The sequence below is a fragment of the Sciurus vulgaris genome, assembly GCF_902686455.1.
Source record: "Sciurus vulgaris genome assembly, chromosome: 15".
Classification (NCBI taxonomy): Eukaryota; Metazoa; Chordata; class Mammalia; order Rodentia; family Sciuridae; genus Sciurus; species Sciurus vulgaris.
Window position 1 is genome coordinate 2,168,584 of NC_136476.1, and position 19,305 is coordinate 2,187,888.

The following is a 19,305-nucleotide window of genomic DNA, read 5'->3' on the forward strand; positions in this document are numbered from 1 at the left end:
TCTGCTCAAGGCAGGGCCCTGCGTCTTTGTGTCCCTTGAGAGTACAGAATTTTCTCACTCACTTTCAAATCCTTAATTCAAATGGGTTTGAATGAGATAATTTTTTTCTACTTCTTGTGGTATACATATGGAATTAATGTATTTGTTTTTGTTATATTAAATGAAGAGGCTGTAAAATACTATGGGAATGCTAGAAATACAGCTTCAAGACTTGTATAATGTTACAGTTTTCTATCTTCCTTCACCTTAATTTTTTTTCATTGTTACCATTTGGCTTTTGTATTTAGAAAAAGGCTGATTGAGGAAGAATGAGAGATTGAATAGAGAAAGCAAGGAAAACATCATTCTTTCTTTCCCTGCCTTATATATTCCCACTCTGACTTTGTACAACTTGTATGTATCCTTCCTTAGAAACACATTCTGTATATGGAAAAATATATCCACATACAATATGTGTTTATAAAAATTCATCAACAGGGCTGGGGATGTGGCTCAGCAGTAGAGTGCTTGCTTAGCATGTGCAAGGTCCCAGGTTCCAGTTCTGCAGAAACAGCAAAAATGGGATGGTTTTTTACTTAACCATTTCGTAACTTTTTTTACCCCAACATTTTTTGGGGGGGGGGCAGGGGAGCTGGGAATTGAACTCAGGGGTGTCTCCCCACTGAGATACTACATCCCCAGCTCCCTTTATATTTTAGAGATAAGGTCTCACTAAATTGCTGAGGCTAGCCTCAACTTGCAGTCCTCCTGCCTTAGCCTCCAGAATGCTGGGATTACAGGTGCATGCCACAGTGCCAGAATCCACAGTTTGTATTTTGAATATCTATTGCTCTGTAACAACCTCTCATAGCTTAAATCACCATCTTATTATTGCTCATGATTCTGTGGTTTGATGAACTCAGCCAGGTGCTTCTCCATATGATATTGGCTGGGCTGCAGTCATCTAGGGGTTCAGTTTTGGGGGCTAAGACTATAATGGCTCATTAGCTCTTAAAAGTTTGCATTACCTTGCTGAATTCTTAGAATGGACAGAATTTTAATACACTAACGATCAATTGATGTAGGCAGAAAATCTGATTCTATAATTCTCTAATTAGTATCATCAGAATTGGAGGTTTCTAGCCCGCTCTCTGTTGTTGATTTTGGGAGAGTAGATTATTCCTTGTCTTTTCCCTGTTCTTTCTGTATCAGGTAGGAGAATCCTCAGAAACTGTGCTACCCTGGACTCAGCTGTCTTTTCGTTCTGATAGTTTTGAACAGATAGCTTTGTCCACACCGCTACAGCAGCTTTGATTCAAATGCTCAAAGAGAGGAGAGCCTTAGACTAGGAAGTTGCTTTAAATGGAGTCCATTTTAGGTTACTCTTCTCAGAGAAATAAAAAGAAATCTTCCTTCTATAGAGCAGACAGTATAGATAAGATTTAGGAAAAAAGTTTTTACTGCCTCTATGCAGATAGAGGGTGGGAGGCAGTAAGGGAGCAAGACCTAAAGAACAAAGAAGAGCTGGGAAAACAAACAAAAACTCAGTCCCTAAATGGTAGGGAAATGCAAATATTTCTCCAAAGATAAACGCTACACCTTCTCTGACATACCTTTCTGCTTAAACAGAGACAAGTGCAGTAGACAAGTGGAGCTGGAAAGACTTGTCCAGAGTGAACAAGAGAACAGGGAGTGGGCCTTAATCCTTCATCTACATTGCCTGGTTTGCTTTAAAACACGGACAGCTATTGCCATCCCCACGCCGCTGTTTGGTACATCTGAGTTGGGCCAGAAAATTTGCCTTGCCTTGCTTTGCTTTGCCTTGCATTTTCTCTTCTCTTCTCTTCTCTCCCCGCCCGCTTTCTTTTTAGAGCTTTATAGTTATACATAGTAGTTGGGTTCATCCCAACAAATTCATGAAAATTTGCATTTCTGACAGATTCCAAAGTAATGCTGATGCTGCTGACCCAGGAACCACACTTTGAGAACCATTGAACTGTATAGGAGGAGTCTGCAACCTTTTTCTGTAAAGCATCAGATAACATTTTAGGTTTTACAGGCCAAATGTTCTGTTACAGTTACTCACCACCTCTTGTAGCCCAGTAGCCATAGGCAATATACTGATAACCCATGTATTAGCTTTCTGATGTTGTTACAAAATACCTGAGAAAATCAAAGTAAAGGAGAGACTTATTTTGGCACATGGTTTGAGGAGTTGCAGTCCATGGTTGGTTGACTCTGTTACTTTGGGCCTGATGTAAGGATGATCATTGTGCAGGGACCATGTGGTGGAGGGGAAGGAGATAGAGAAAGAGAGTCATCTCCTAAACCATACACTGTAACAACTCTTTAGATACCATTTACAATTGTATTGTTTATTATAAGTAATGTAGATATGAAGTGTAAGATATGCATAGCTTATATACAAATACTGTATATACCCTTTTATATAAGGGACTTGATCATCTTAGAGTTTGGTAACCACAGGGGGTCCTTAAATAAGGGTCAACTGAATAAATAAACAGGCATGTTTGTGTTGTAGTACAACTTTACTTATGGACTCAGGTTTTAACTTCATGTGATTTTCACAAGACATTGTTATTTGAACTTTTTTCAACCATTAAAAAAACATAGCAGCTGTTCTTAGCTCATGGGTAACTGACTAGATTTGACCCTTGGACTATAGTTTGGGACTCCTGAACTACAGGAAATATTTGGAAGCACCTGCTGTGATGTGCCTTAGAGACCAGGCATGGAGACCTTTCTTCAGAAAACTCCCAAGTGTTTTAAACAAGATGGACTTTGGTTCTTTTATTCATTTTCACTCCTCCAGCTCACTTTTTGCCATTTCCATCACTTAACACTAATATACATGCTCATTTAGAAGTTTAATTTCTAGAAACTGTCAGCTTCCAGAGTTGTGGTGAAAACATGGTGCTCGTAGTTGGGATTGGAGGAAGTGGGAGTCCATGTTCTTCCGGGTAAATTTGTAAAGCAACTTTAGCAAGTGCGGTGGACTTGATCATTTAATCCTCTTGATATAGAGGAGTTGACAAACATTTCCTAAATGGCCAGGAAAATGTAATAAACCTCACAATAAATAATGACCCTGTGCACAGGTCTCTTTTAAACTGTCAGTCTGCCTTGTAGCTGGAAAATGGCTCTAGAGGGGTACTTAAAGGATGGGCTTTGCGGCTTTGCTGTGTCTTTAAAACTTGATTTACCAAAAATGCTGGGTATGACCCATGGGCAGTAGTTTGCTGACCCCTATCTCATAGATATTCTTGAAACAGGGTAAAGTGTTTTATTAAACTGTCAGAAAAATCTAGTGGCCCAATCATTGCTGGGGCCTGTTTGCTCATCGCAGTGATTTCTGAACTTCCTGCTGGGGAGATCTGAGTGCCCAGCTTAGGTGGGGCCATTCTTGTGAGAACAAATAGAGGTGTGACCCGGACACTGTTTGGAGAAGCTGGATTGTTTCTGGGTTGGTGATGTTGGTCAGCCAAGCTGCTCTGTTCTGGTTGATCATAAATATATTTTTGGCTATATGATTAAAAACTACATATGAAAAGAAGGTTTTTAAAAGAGAAATATTTAAGAGGTCAGGGGCTTGTGCATTTGACAAGTTGTCTTTTTTTCATTTGCTTTCTCTTTTTAAAAGTTAATAGTGGCCTCTGTTTATTCCGTCTTGTCTTTGGTGCTCCTGATGGAACTCAGGGCCTCGTGTATGCTAAGCACATGCTCTACCACTAAGCTGCATCCCCAGTCCCTCTCTGTTCTCTTATAAAAACTTTTTGTTTTATGGACATACAAGGTTGAGATAAAACACATTCTGAAGCCTAAATTAAAATGAGCATTAATGTGTGTGTTTGATGTGGTGTATCTCTTACCACTTTCTGTCATGTTCCCAGTTCATGTGAGTTCTAATGTGGGGGAAAGGAAAGTGTTTGAAGAATTTGACCATCTTAAACTCTGGTTCTGGGTTTCTGCCCTCAGTCTTCACCAGTCTTGTCACTTCTCTCCAGATCTGCCCTTGGCATTCAGCAGCAATGATTTCTGCACCCCTAGAGGCCAGTGATGGAGGGCCTTGCAGGTCTGAAGGCTCAGTGTTTGCCCTTCCTTTCTCCTGGCTGCCTTCTTATCTGGGCAGCGTTGCTTCCAGTGGGAGCCGAGGGTACTTCTGACATTGCTGTCTGCACAGCTGCACAGCTTCCAGGGCAGCCAAGTGCTGGGTCACAGTGCAGGGCTTCCTTTGACAGCTCTTTCTGTAAGTTGTAGTCTGAGATGTCTGCCACCGTGGCAGCATCCGTGATTCAGCTCCTGGTGATGGCCGTCAGCCCTGTTTCAGTGCACAGCAGAGCCAACAGGAGGAGAGCAGATGGTGAGGTACTGCAAGGTAGAATGGTTGTGGAAGGAAAATATTCACCACCTTTTCCACAGAGGAAAAATTGAATCCAGAAGTGATCTGTTCCTCATCTTTCCATCCCTAATAATGGTCAACATTTATGGAGCAATTACTATGTGCCAGTTGTGGTTCTAGGCACTTCTTGTATATTAACTCATTTGTCCTCATGATAACCCTGTGAGGGGGTCAGGGAGGCACAGACAGGCCCTGTGTCTCCTCGGAAGTGGGGCCAGGGTCTCACGGGGCTGTCGGCTTCCAGTTTGTTCTCTTAACATTGCCCTGAGCTTTCTGGTGCTCACACCACACCTGACTCATGGGATTTGCTTAGTATTTTATTGACTGGTGAAGGAAAGAGAATATTAAATGATCATCTGTATGTTTCCCTGGAAGCGAGAATCATGTCTGTTTTCTGCTTTCCTACTTATGGTACACCTACCCACTGACTTTTATCTTCTGGAATAACACTGGATCTTGCAAGGGTTCCACCTGAAAGTATATTCTTAGGGGATTTAGTATATGACAAAGGTAGCTGTTTAAAGTGCTAGGTTAAAATGGGTTGTTCAGTGGGGGATTGCTAGCCATTAGTGGGGAGAAAAGCTGTACTCACTGTATTTCCTTATTCCTTGCATCAGAAAGGATTTCCAAAAGGATGAACAATATTATTGTTTTTTTTTGTTGTTGTTGTTGTCGTGGCAATTTATTTATTTATTTTATTTACTTATTTGTTTATTTTTTCAGTCTTGGGGATTGAACCTAGGGCCAGAGCCTCCTGCATATTAGGCAAGTGCTTTATCACTGAGCTACACCCCCAGCCCTGGATGAATAATTTAAATGTAAAAATGAAACTGTGTACAGTCATCTTCACATCTTCAGGACCTGCATCAGAGGATCATAGGATTTAACCAACTTCAGATAAAAAAAAATTTGAAAGAAATATCTTCAGTGAAATGTGTGAATTCTCCCAGGAAGGGAGAAGGGGAAAGATTATAAGTAGCTTCAGGTGTGTTCTGATCAGACCTTGGTCCATACAGGCAGGTCAGGTATTGTTGCTGGAAGACGTGTTTTTTTTTTTTTTTTTTTTAAATCTCCTTAGGTTTTTTTGGATTTCAGAATTGTGTATAAGGGATTGTACATGTAGATAAGAGTTCATAAACATAGATGGATGTGTAAGGGTGTTCATGGCAGTCTTATTTGAAATGAGCCAGGAAAGCCATGACTACCTCTCTGTAGGAGATTGGTTAACTAAGTCATGGCACACAATTGTGCTGTATTCAACCCTTTGAAAAAAAAAAGGGAACAAATGATGTGATCTTGTTTGGATTAAAAATATATTGATGTTTCTTTATGCATTGTTACTTCTAGAGTGACATCTAGATTGGTGACTGTGCATTTGAAGCATCTGGAGAGATAATAATAATACCTGGGCCTCAGTCAAATTCCATTGCGTTAGGAATGCAGGGGTGAGGCCCAGGTACTGATATTTTCAGATGCCCCAGGTGATTTTGATGTCCTTGAGATTTGAGGACCACTGGTATGGAAGGATACAGACATTAGAAAATACTTTGGAGTGAGAAGTGGGAGATGTAATCGTAACAGTACCGTATAAAGTAGTCCCCTCTCCCATTTATATTACTAACATTTTTTTAAACTGTTATGAAGAGTAATAAAATAAAGGACTCTCGTGTAATTCAAATCAGCTAGTATAGGCAAAGACATTTTTAGCAGGTCTGTACTCTTCTAGCAGTTTAATATTTCTGGGCATTACTCTCCCTTAGTATGTACAATACAGTGTTTACTGATGTCAGCTGATAACTGAATTAAGAACATTTTTTCCTCTTTCATCCCAAAAAACCAGAAGTGGGTGATGAAGGCCTGAGAGGCCACTGGACTCAGGCATCAGTCTTCCGTGGTCATGCCGAGGTACAGTATTGTAGATGGTTCAGCTGGATTGCTTATCTGTCCCAACAGTCTCCCACACTAGTAGCTAACCATTATGAAAGAACTTGCCTTTTTCTTTTTTTGGTGGTTTATCTGATATATTTGACTACATGAAAAAAAAAAACATGGGGAAAGTGATGATAGATCCATGAAAAATAAGCAAGTTTTTATAAACTAGGCTTTCAATAAGGAGAAACAAAAAAGTTGTAAAAGAAAGGACAGTATTTATAGTATACTACTTGACTCTTCTATGAACTATTTGTTTTTTTGTAATAATGGACATATTGACTTGATTTAGCTAAATGTTGTTCTGTCATTATACTGGGAAGGTGGGGAGATGATTTGAGAGAATTAAATACTCAGCCTGCCAAGGTGAGAAGACGGTAGACATTGACCAAAACAAAAATCAACTTACGTACAAAAACTTAAAATTTACTCAAAAGCACATCACTTAGAAATATGGAGTTAGATATCAAAAGAGCATTGCAGTTAGGCATAGTATTTGGGTTCATTTTGGCAAAATCATACATGCGAGAAATTTGATTTCAGTCCCCACTTACCCTTTCCCTCCCCTACTCCCTCCTCAATTCTCCTTCCTTTATTCTGCTGATCTTCCTTCCACTCCTTTGTTTATTTTTGATTGGGACTTTCTACATAAAAGTGAAATTCCCTTTGGCACACTTACATGTGCATATAACATGATTCTGTTAGATTCATTCAGTAGTTCTTTCCCGTCCTTCCTCCTTCCCTCTCATCCTTCCACTCCACTACTTTTCCCTGTATATTAATGATACTGGTCCTCCCCCCTCCCCATGCCTTCTTCCCTTATTTCTCTCTAAATTCTGTGTATGAGAGAAAACATTCTATCTTGACTTTCTGCGTCTGGCTTATTTCACTTAGCATGATGTTCTCCAGTTCCATCCATTTATCAGCAAATGCCACTTTTTTCATTCAAGAAGATGCCTTTTGATGGCACATTTAGACTGTGTGGTGAGAAGGAACTGTCCGCTCACTGGCGAGAGCTTTGTCTCCCAGGTGAGTTCCGCTTGGCCTCCTCTTCCCTTCTTCCTTTCCTCCCTTTCCTTCCTCCTCTTCCCCATCTTCCCCTTCTCTTACTTCCTCCTGCCCTTTCTCCCTGTTTCTCCTCTTCTTTTTCCTCCTGTTTTCTTTCTCCTCCCTTCTCTTCCTTCCTCCTCCTCCTGTCCCTTCTGCCCCTGCTCCTCCTCGCCCTCCCTCCTCTCCATCTTCCTTCTTTTTGTTCCCCTCCTTCCTGCTTCTCCTCTTTTTAGCATAGAAGGTCCTCTGTTCTCTGAGACAGTTTATTGCAGTGTGGCTACCTTCACTCTGATAAAGTTCTGTTTTATCTGACTCAGTAAAATTGGTGAATATCAACTTTCCTTGTTCTTGGTGACCTTTACTCACATCCAGCCATATCTGGTTTTGAGTTGAAGTCTGTGAACAAAATTGATAGAGCTCCTTCCCTCTCGGTTGTGTTTTTGTGGGCTCCAGCTCTCACTGAGGTGCTTTTTTGCTAACACTGCTATGAGACACATCGCACTGCATTTATATACATGTGACCTCTAAAATCAGAAAGGATTGTTCAAAGGGCAAGGTGGTGTTTGGCATGGAGAGTGAATACCTTATTTGTAGCTTAAATCCTGAAACAGATTGATCCTCTCAACCCAGATTACAGCCAAATTCACCTCCCATCTCTGTCCCAAGTCATGAAGGAGACACTTCTGCGGGTCCTATATGTCATTGATCATGACTTACATGGGGCAGTTCACAGTCTCCTCCAGCATGGGTTTTCTGCTTTGCTCCAGAAACACCTTAATAGGGTGTCATTAATATCTCTATCAAAGAGTTAAAAAAAATACTTCTCTCGTTAGGCATCACATAAAATTATCTGTGGGGAATCCTGAGATAGGTATTCTTTCTGAGGTGAGATGGGTGCACTTAATATCTGCTGTTTACAGAAATGATTCTCAGTTTCACATGTCAAGGAACACATGCTAGTCTCTCCTTCATGGCAAAGTGGTTTCCCTGTGGGTGGCAAAGATCAGTGAGACCTACTTTGGGAATGATAATACTAGTACAGAGGTTTGTTTACCTGTTTTTACTCTGGGGTGTTTGTTTTTGTTTCTGTTTCTGCAGCTTCTTGGCGCTGGTTTTGAGATGATGGGATTGGGAAACGGGCGTCGCAGCATGAAGTCGCCGCCCCTTGTTCTGGCTGCCCTGGTGGCCTGCATCATTGTCTTGGGGCTTCAACTACTGGATTGCGAGCTCCCGTAGTGTGGACCTCCAGGTATTATGTCTGTTTTTTTGTGTGTGTATGGATGCCATTGAGTATTTAAAGTTGCTGGGTGATGGTTCCAGGGGTTTGCTGTTTATTGTCACCCTTGGTGCTCAGTGTACACACTCTCATAGGAGTTTAGGGCTCTGTATCTGTCCCAGCCCAACCCTGGGTAGGAGAGGACACTAAGTGATGGATTAGGATCACTTCCAAAACTCCCTCTGGTTTTAATTGAGCATTTGGGTGGTTCTGGAAAGGCAGCCTGCTGAGGTCCACTGACCACAGCCCATTTCCAGTCTTGGTGTTCACATGGATGTCAGAGAGTGGTGTTTGTAGCATATTTGGATGATGAGTATAAGAAATATGTTTTTAAAAGTGCCAATTATAACTTTAGATTTCCTGTGTCTTATGGCCAGTCATTGGTTGGGACAGTGCTGAGCAATGACAGAGGCTCTGTCCTTAACCATACTTTAGTGAGGCTCCTCCGAGCCCTCTTCTTCACTAGGCCTTGATCCTGACCCCATCGTCACCCTCGTCTTTGGTATGCCCAGCCCTGTCTTAGCAAAGAATCTCCTCCCCCATCCTTGATGTTGAAGTCCTTGGCCTGCCTTTAGCAAGAATCTTATTAAACCAGTTTATTGAGAATCCCCCTCACCTTCTTAGACATCATGCATCCCCTGACACCTTCACTCTGCTCATTGATTATACATCTCTAACCACTTTTGCTATATTGAGAGTTGAGCGCAGTTTCTTTACACTATTGCAAGTTACAACCTCTATGGGAATAGTCAGGAGAAAAGTCTTCCTTTTCATTTTAACAAGTGTCAGAATAACTTTTACTTTTACAAAAATTATCCCCTTTTGTGTTCAAGTCCTTCAAAGTTGGGATTCTGCTTTCTACATTTCACAGGTGAGTGGACTGGAACACACACAGATTGAGTACAAGTAGAGCAGGGGTTCTGACCCACTGGGTTCTTGGCCATGGAGCTCCCTCTCAGAAAGCCGTCTCTGTTTTGTCCTCTCAAGCTACTCATCCAGGGTTACAGTCCTTGTGAATGAGCTTCCACTGCAGTCCCTGTTCTCTTGGGCAGATGAGACCTTGGTTTCTAGAGTTGCAGAATTGAATCTGTTTTCAGAAATTTTGTCTGATTAGAGGGTTAAGTGCTCTGTTATCAGGGTACTTAACTCTGAGTATTCATGCCCCACCTCACGCCAGGTAGTGCACAGGGCACTCTGGGTTTGTACTACCTTTATACCTCACAAGCCCCTGAGGGGTGTGGTGATGGGTTTCCATTTTTCAGTAGTAACATGGGAACTCAGAGAAATGCATTCCTCCACTTAAAGCAGGATTTCTCCAGAAAATCCTCATGAAGCACATAGCCTTAGGCACATATCCTGCATGTAAGGCGGGGTGCAGACTTTGGTTCAGTGTGGTCTTTGAGGGAACTCAAGCACTCTCCCAGATGGCCTGACCTCACACTTTGGTTTCCTTGTAGTCACGAATCCTGGAGCTGGAAGGCAGGGTCCGCAGGGCAGCTGCGGAGAGAGGTGCTGTGGAGTTGAAAAAGAATGAGTTCCAGGGAGAGCTGGAGAAGCAACGAGAGCAGCTGGACAAGATCCAGTCTAGCCACAACTTTCAGCTGGAGAGTGTCAACAAGTTATACCAAGATGAGAAGGTATGGCCTACTTCATTGCCCTCATGCTTCTCTTCTGAGTGACAGTTTCTACCTTGGATGAAGATTTATGTCATTATGTGGAGTGGACCTGTTGGTTAGGTTGGGCATCTCCTCCTACAACCCTCCATTCCCCACTGGGCTCATCTTTGCAATGGTGGTAAATGGAAGAAATGCAAAAGAACCAAGGTGGCATTGGGTTTTTTCCCTTACTGGCTTTTTTCTTATTTTCTACTCCGGACCAGGTGCTTATATCCCACAGAGGAATAGTGTTTGTGCCTTCAAATATCTCACTGAGGGCAAGAGATACAGATCTCTAAACACCAACAAGAAAGTAGGGGCCGGGTGTGGCAGCAGCTCAGGAGGCAGAGGCAGGAGAGTCTCAAGTTCAAGCCAACCTCGGCAACTTAAGGAGGCTCAAAAAAGCTTAATGAGATCCTGTCTCAAAATAAAAAAAGCCAGGGGATGGGGCTCAGTGGTTAAGCTGCTCAAAAAAATAAAATAAAATTTAAAAAGTAGAGAACTCTGAGCATTGGCTTCTAAGTTAAAAAAAAAACCAAAACTGGATCTTGCACAGATTAAAGGGACTTCCGGGTAATTAAAATAAGCTTTACATATCACTTTTTCATGAGGATTGCATGATTGAACTTTCTTGTTTACTAACTTGTATAATGGTATAAGTTACTACTGTCTTCAAAGTCATGGTCATTTATTATCCAGAAGACTTTGGCTCTTACTAATGCATGTGCCTCTCCCTGGGGAATGGTTGATTTATTAAAAGGAGGTTGTACTTCGAGATCCATTATCTCAGATGTGGACTTGGTTTTAGTATAAACTAGTACCCAGCACTTCACCAGAAAATGAAATTACTTCTGAGTAGGTCTTCAGACTTTTCTTTCCTAACTGATTTAAAATGCAAGAAGTACTTTCCTTTATTTGTAGCATACTTTCCCTGTTCCCAAACTCATATATCTTCTAGGGAATTGTTCTAGTTTCAATGTTATAATAAAGTGCTTCTTTATTTTTCTTTGCTGGAAGACTCTATTTGTGTTCCTGAAAGCCTCTTTGACTGAATATAATGGGACCTGAATATTTCTCACAGTGTATATGTAGACAGTGTCCCTCAAGATGTGTTTCTTGGAGGAAATGAGAGTTTATCCTGTCAAACTCAGAAACTATAAAACAACTTTATTTGAGGGTCTTAGGCATTGCAGTTTGGGAGACACAGGTTCATACACCTGTGAATCAGTGTTCAGGGAAGGAAGGAAAAGTGATTATATGGCTGTTGAATGTTGAGGAGAACAGGCTGTATGATAAAGAGAAGAATTTATAAATAGGGTTGGGAGTGTGGCTCACAGGTAGAGTATGTACCTAGGATACTGGAGGCCCTGGGTTCAATCCCAGCACAAAAACAGTAAAAGCCTTCCCACAGAATGAAATGAAGGGGAATATCAGTCAGGTAGAAAACCAGCTAACTTTCCCTTTTTCTTCTTCTTCTTCTTCTTCTTTTTTTTTTTTTTTTTTTTTTTTTTTTTTTGGATATAGGGGATTGAACCAGAGATGCTTTGCCACAGAGCTGCATCCCCAGCCTTTTTTTAAAATTTTTCATTTTGATACAGGGTCTTGCCAAGTTGCTGAGGATCTGGCTAAGTTGCTCATGCTGGCCTAGAACTTGGGATCCTCCTGCTTTAGCCTCCTGAGTTGTTAGGATTACAGATTAGTTTCTCTTTGGCTTCACTTTTATGGCTTCCTTTTTAAAAGGGGGGACGTATGTATAAAACTGAGAATCCTTTGGAAAGGGAAATTTTAGTCAACAATAAACAAACTTAAGATCAGTCTTTGAAAAGCTAGAATCCATAGTTGAGTAAAAATATTCAAAAAAATAGGTGTTTGAAAAGAGAGTCTGTTTTCATTGAGAGTTTTAAACTTTAAGAACATGTGACATAAAGTCCTTTTCATTGTGGGGAACAAAGATGGGTCCCTCATCATATCTTAGCCCCAGGAAGATTTTAGCTATACTTTAGTGGATGGAGCTTCTGGGACAGGAGACTCAAAGAGTTCCCTTAGTCACATAATTTTAGACAAGTGACTTAAATTCTCTGGACTTATTTTTTCAACTGCCAAGTGGAAATAATGATGGAATCTCCCTTACAGGGTGTCTGTGAGTGGTAAGATAAGATTTATAAACTGAGTGTGGTGGTAGACTCGGGAGGCTGAGGCAGGAGGATGGCAAAAATAAAAGGGTTGGGAGTGTAGCTTTGTGGTAAAGTGCACAAGTTCAAACCCGATCCAAAAAGAGAAAAATAAATAATACTTATTTATTTATTTAGCAAAGTGCTTGACATGGAGTAAAAGCTCAAAAACTCGCAGCTAGTATTACTATAGCTAATCCTACTAGCAGTGTTTAGCAACAACACAAGAGCAGTACTAGTAGAAGAGCTAGCAGTAAACCACAGCAACAGTAGTGATAATGTTATTTTTTTTAAATGGATTTTGTCTTAGCCCATTGGCGCTACTATAATGAAAAGCCACAGACTGGGTGGCTTATAAACAGCAGACGTTGACGTCTCAAAGCTCTGGAGGCTAGGACATTCAAGGTCAAGACAACCACTAATTTTGTGCCTTGAAGGTCTGGACCTTGTTTTTTGCCTTACAGAGAGGGAGGAGTCAAGGCAACTCTCTGAGGTCTATTTTATAGGGACACTATCCCATTAATGAGGGTGGAGTCCTCATGACCTAATATCCTCCTAAAGGTCCCACCTCCTAGTACCATTCTTTATTAGAATTTTCAAGGATCATCTACATAGGTTAAGCATCCAAAATGTTTGGGACCAGAAGTGATTTGAATTTCAGATGTTTTTGATTATCAAAATATTGGCGGACATATATGTATATAAAATATATGTATGTATTTATATATGTATAGATTATATATGAAATGAGATATTTTGGGGATAGGGCCCAAGTCAAAAAATGAAATTTATTTATGCTTCTTATGCTCCTGATAGGGTTAGCGTGAAGATAATTTTATGTAATATTTTTAGTGCACCTGTGTTTTGACTGTGAGTTGTTACATGAGATCAGGTGTACAGTTTTCCAGTTGAGATATCATGTGGGTATGTAAAAAGTTTCCAGTTTTGGAGCATTTCAGATTTTGAATTTTCAGATTAAGGTCGTTCAACCCATAGTGATTGATAGCCATGGGAGGAGATGGAGTGCCAGGACCTGTGATTGAAGGCTGTTGGCAAACCTCTCAGGACCTCAAGATATCCCATCTCCACCAGCATTCCTCACCTTGGGCAGTCACTGTTACTCTGTCTTGGGGTGGGTATTGTATCTCTCAAGTGAAGACTGGACAAGAGCTTGAAAACCAAACATATCAGGGAAAACATGGTGAATACTTTTCATGATGAAATTACTGCCTTGGGCCAGACTTATGTGATAGAATTTTCTGTGTTGATGGAAATGTTCTCATTTTGTGCTCTGTAGTACAGTAGCCAGTAGCCACATGAAGCTGTTGAATACATGAAACGTGGCTAGTGGGACTGAGGAGCTGAATTTAATTTTAACTAATTTCAATGGCCAGATATGACTCAGTGCTGCCTTGGCTGGCAGAGGTTTAGGTGATTTACAGAAATTTGTAAAGAAACCTGATTTGGCCTTCATTTATAGGGAGATGTGTTTCCTAAAAGAGTAGCACAGGGTGAGACTGGGTCTCAGCAGGTTCTTTGTGTGAGAAATAGAAAGTTTGGTGGTCCGTTTTAGCCTTCATTGGATCCAGTTGTAGCCATTTTAATTACAGCTCTTCACTTTGCATGCCCCAATTTTAAAATTAGCTAATCACATAGACTGTCACCCCTAACTCTTCCTGTCAGAGCAAGGGGCACTACTTTGTTAGGGATAAAAGTAGGTGGACTGCCTGCCTGTGTATGCTTGCTTGCAGAATTCCCTTTGGGGACACAACCTTCTGCAGAAGAACCATTTTTGCCTTGCTGACCCAAGCACATATTTGATTTCTTAGGGCACCTCAGTATTTCTAACATTTGGTACTTTACCCCTTTCCTCTGTAAGGTATAAAAGTAAAGGTTCAGATTAGGGATGCTGAACATACGAAGTTTTTGCAACTTTAGAAACTTCTGGTGTCACATTTCAGATAAGGGTGGGTAAATTGGTCAGTAGAAGATGAGACACCCTCTGATTAGGTATTTGTGCTTCCCTGAAAGTCTGCAGCTTGCTAGTATTTACACCACTGTCTCCACCCACTGGGAATTGAACCCAGTGCTTCAAACATACTAGGCAGGTGCTCTACCCCTGAGTTATATCCCAGCCCTTTTCAAAAAACACTGAAACAGTCTCCCTAAGTTGCCAAGACTGGCCTCACTGAAATGATTTAAAAAGTAAAGGCCATTATCATTAAGAGATATAATTCATTTAAATATAATTCGGTAAAGCTATTACAAAATAATTTGAGATAATGTTTTCCTAAGTTATTTCTTTCATCTTCACTGTAATCCTTGAATAGTCACAGAAGCTGTGCTCCCACTTCAGATTGCTGCCTTGCCTAGCATTGGAACATAGATGGGTCTCAAGGTCCTCAGTACTGAGACCAGCTTGCTCAGGTACCCTTCAGGTGTCTCCTGGAGCCAGGCATGGTGGTGCATGACTATAATCCCAGGTGCTCTGAGGCTGAAGCAGGAGGATTGATTGTGAGTTCAGGGCCAGCTTGGGCAACTTAGTAAGACCCTGTCTCAAAATAAATTTTTTAAAAAAGTGTTGAGAATGTAGCCCAGAGGTAGAATTGTCCAGGGTTCAATTTCTTGTACCACCAAAAAAGGAAAAACAAACAAACACAAACAAAATTAACCCCCCAGGATGGTTGGTGGGTAAGATGTCATGTGAGTGTCTCAACAGCTAAGTGGTGCTGATGTAGATCAGTTTTCTTATGAAATAGATGCATATGCAGGAAGATCAGAAGATTCATAAGCTCACCCCTGAGTGTCCCTCACCCAGATACTATTTACAACAAAATATTAAGAAGCCAAGTCCTCCATGTTCCCTTCTCTTTCTCTCTTGTCCTTTCCCTCTTATATTCACTATTGTGAATTATAATTTTCCTTTTAACTTAAATTTCTGAACCTTTACCATATATGTCAAAAACCAATAGACTTTTTAAATCTACATTTTTAACATTCTGTTTCTCTTGCTTTTCTTCAAGTTGCTTTTTGGTAATCAGCCTTGTTTTTGAAATTTTTGTTGATTTTATAGATTCAGTTCAGTCATTCTAAATGCTGTATTCCTTTTTTGTATAAATATACCACCGTTTACCCCCTACTGATGAGGGCTTCCTTATTTCTGTTTTTTCCCTTTATGAGAGAAAGTCAATTACAGTGTGCTTGCTCTGTAATACTCCCTAGGCCCTGGGAACTTTTCTAAACTTGCATTGTTTTCCCAGTTATAGTTTGGGACCCATCAGTGAGCTGTGCATAGTAATGTAGTGAGTTCTACCCATAATTAAACTATGAAAAATGTTCTAGGCTTCATGGCACAAGCCTGTAATCCCAGCTACTTAGGAGGCTGAGGCAGGAGAATGGCAAGCTTAAGGGCAGCCTGGGCAACTTGGCAAGACCTTCTTTCCAGATAGAAAATAAAAAAGGAGTGGGAATGTAGCTCAATGGTAGAGTGCCACAGGGTTCAATCATCAGTACTGCCAGGGGAAAAATTAAAAGTAGTAAAGTAAATTTTGTGAAACCATTGTTTTAGTTTCTGTAAAACAAAGAGGTATATGTATAAATGTTTGTACTGAGTCACAAGAAAATTTGTCATGTGGGTCAAGATGAAAGGAACTTGGAAGATGAACAAGAGTAAACCTAGAAGTTGACTTACATCCAGAATTGTCTGTTTTTCTTAGCTTTTGCAACATTGTTCCCCAAAATGATCCTGCTGTTATCTTTTGGTTTGCAAACCTTCCTGACCTGCATATCAGTCAGTCCTCAGTTTCTGTGGGTAATACTCCATTCTTCTTTTCTTGTGAGTTCCCTTCACTTAGAGAGGGAAGTCATACGCCTGATAATGTAGCTTGTGTCATGGGTGTTAGACTGGCACTTAGGAGTTGAAAGTTTTGGTGACTGAGTGGGAATTTCAGTAGATAGGTATGTAATGTGTCTCAGGCCTATGTCCCGAGCAGCTTACCTTCTATTTCGGAGGAAAACGATATTCTTTAAATCTTTAGCGAGTAATTAATTTTTAACAACAAGAAGAGTTACATGAGTGAAGAAATTGTTGTTAACTCAAGCAGTTGTAGTATTTTCCTGTAAGAGTCCTGGAGATTAAAATGGAGTTTAGAAAAGTTTGTGAAAGCAGGATGGCATTTCCAGCATGTTGAACAACATATAATGCAAAGAATTAGGAATGGGAAGGTGGTGAATCCCACCTGGCTGATGGGAAGTTTGTTGGGTGATAAAGATTGGCAGGTGACACAGCCTTATTTAGTTCCCCCTTTCCTCAAATGGGGAGAAACCTGGCACAGAGAAAAATCCGTTCATTGGCCAGAACATTGACCAGTTAATCAGTCTTGATAATTTGAACCAAATTCCACAGACTTTTTGATCTTTTAAAAGTACTGGTTGAGTATCCCTTAATCCAAAATGCTTGAGACTAGTATTTCAAATTTTCTAGGTTTTTTTTTTTTTTTTTTTTTAATTTGCAATATTTGCACAGTCTTTAGTGATTGAGTCCCCCTAATCAATTGTGGTTTTTTTTTGCTTTTGTTTTTGTTTTTGTTTTTGTTTTTATCTGCTAGGGATTGAACCCAGGGTCTTGTGCTTTCAAGGCAAGCACTCTACCAACTGAGCTACATCCCCAGCCCCATTAGTGTTTTGAGCTTGACTCAGTGGTGTAGTAGTCCCAGCTACTCAGGAAGCTTAAGGCAGGAGGATTACTTAAGCTCAGGAGTTCCAAGCCCAGCTTGGGTAATTTAGTGAGATTCTACCTCAAAAAACTGTGGGATTTTTTTTGTTGTTGTTTTGTTTTCTTTTCTTTTCTTTTGATTTTTGGATTAGGGCTATCCAACTCCAGATAACTTCAAATCAGACTTCAGCTAAACCTTGAAGATTAAGGTGCCATTTTTATTTTGTCCAGTAATAGATATGTAACTTAGTGGAAACTCTTGGATAGTTACTTCTTGTGCTATATGTAAAAAGGCATAGATTTGTTTTGCAATAGAAAACTATTGTGTATATTAAGTAATTTCCAAAGAAGTCATCTTTTCCATTATAACATCACTTATAGATAAGTCCATGAGAATCCTCCACTCCCTTAAAAAATGCAGATGATTTCTAAAACTTACAAATTGTTAATTATATTTAAGCATTTACAAATATAATTGTGCCATGAAATGTAGAATACGGTTTGTTGGGGTTTATTTTTGGTACTAGGGATTGAACCCAAGAGTGCTTAACTACTGAGTCATATCCCTAGCCCCACCCCCCTTTTATTTTTGAGACAGGGTCTCACTAAGTTGCTGAGGCTGGCTTTGAACTTATGGTCCTCCTGCCTCAGCCTCCTGAGTTGCTGTGATGAAATGTGTGTGCCACCATCCATGGCTAGAATAGGGTTCTTTAAACGATCAATGTCTTTGAATACTTACAGACTTTGCAAATCTTTAAAAAAAAGCAGTTAAGAAACTCTTGGCAGCTTATGCTTTATCATCTTAGTTAAGACAACCATTTCATGGGTACAGAATCAGAAGTATAATTCCAGAAAAGGTGATTCTTCATAAATTTTTACAGAAGGGACTTTTGTAGATGGCTTTGATATTTCATTGGCATGGGTGATTTTTTAATACAGAGGTCTACATTTGGCTCTAGTGAACGGATACAAGCCTATACGTGTTCTGGCTATCTGTTGCTGCCTATCAGGTTACACTGAAACAGTGGTATCACACCATGACAGACAGTGTTTAGTTTGTTCATACATCTGCAGTTTTGGAGGGCTCAATGGGAGCAGTTTGTGTCTACTCTCCACTACATCCCCACCTGGGATGTTTTGCAGGTTGGGGTGAGAACCACCTGAGAACTCCTTTGAGTCTCTGTCACCTGAGAGCTTGCCTAGGACTGGGAACCCAGCACCTGTGCATGTGGCTTCTCCACAAGTCTGCTTGGCTTCCTTACATGGACTGGGAGAGACAGGGATGAGCCCGGGGGAAGCTGCTTGCTGTTTGCTGTTCATTTCCTAGGACATCTTAACAAATTATCACAAACCAGTGGCTTAAAACAATAAAATATTTACTCTTGCTCAGTTCTGGTGGCTAGAAGCATAAAAGCAAGGTGTTGACAGGGTCATGCTCCCTTGAAGACTATGGGGAGAACTCTTCCTCACCTCTCTGACTTCTGGCCATCTATGACATTGCTTGGCTTATAAAAGCATTGCTCCAGTTTCTTCCTCCACCTTTACTTGGCCTTCTTCTCTTAGTATGTCTGTATCCCTCCCTCCTCCCTCCCCCCCTTCTTTTAAAAACACCAGACATATGGGGTTGGGGTACACCTAATGACTTCATCTTAATTACTTCTACATTTATATCTACATAGAACCAGCTTCTAAATAAAAAAAAGTGATTTGTAGGTTCCTGGTGGACATGAATTTTTGGGGTGTACTACTGAACCCACAGTATCTTTTATTGACTTGGAAATCAACAGGGTTACTTCTGCTGCATTCATTGGAAGCATTTCAGCAAAGCTGGTTCAACTTTCAAGGAAGGGAATTAAACTCCAGCTTTGCCAGCAGTGTCATGGTCATTGTTTTAAACTACCAATGAAATACTTTAAAAAAAATTTTTTTTAACAGATGCAGATGGGTATACATATGAAACAGAAGTAGCAGAGCCTTGGGTTTTAGTTTTTGACAAAAGCCAGTGAACAGTCATTTGTAAAGTTCTGTATTCTCTCCTGAGGATGGCGTCAGATAGTTTTATGTTGCTTTCGGAAGGCTCATTAATAATTCTGGGTCTGGAGACTTACCAA

General features: G+C 40.5%; 1 protein-coding gene across 1 annotated transcript in view; it reads left to right on the forward strand.

Annotated features, from left to right (window-relative positions):
* Nucleotides 1-8,480: 8,480 nt before the first annotated feature.
* Nucleotides 8,481-19,305, forward strand: part of GOLM1 (golgi membrane protein 1) — a 62,591-nt gene continuing 51,766 nt past the window's right edge. The window contains 3 exon segments of the mRNA XM_079113379.1: nucleotides 8,481-8,581; nucleotides 8,583-8,627; nucleotides 10,112-10,291. Coding sequence (XP_078969505.1) covers nucleotides 8,498-8,581; nucleotides 8,583-8,627; nucleotides 10,112-10,291 — 309 coding nt within the window. The 5' untranslated portion in view covers nucleotides 8,481-8,497.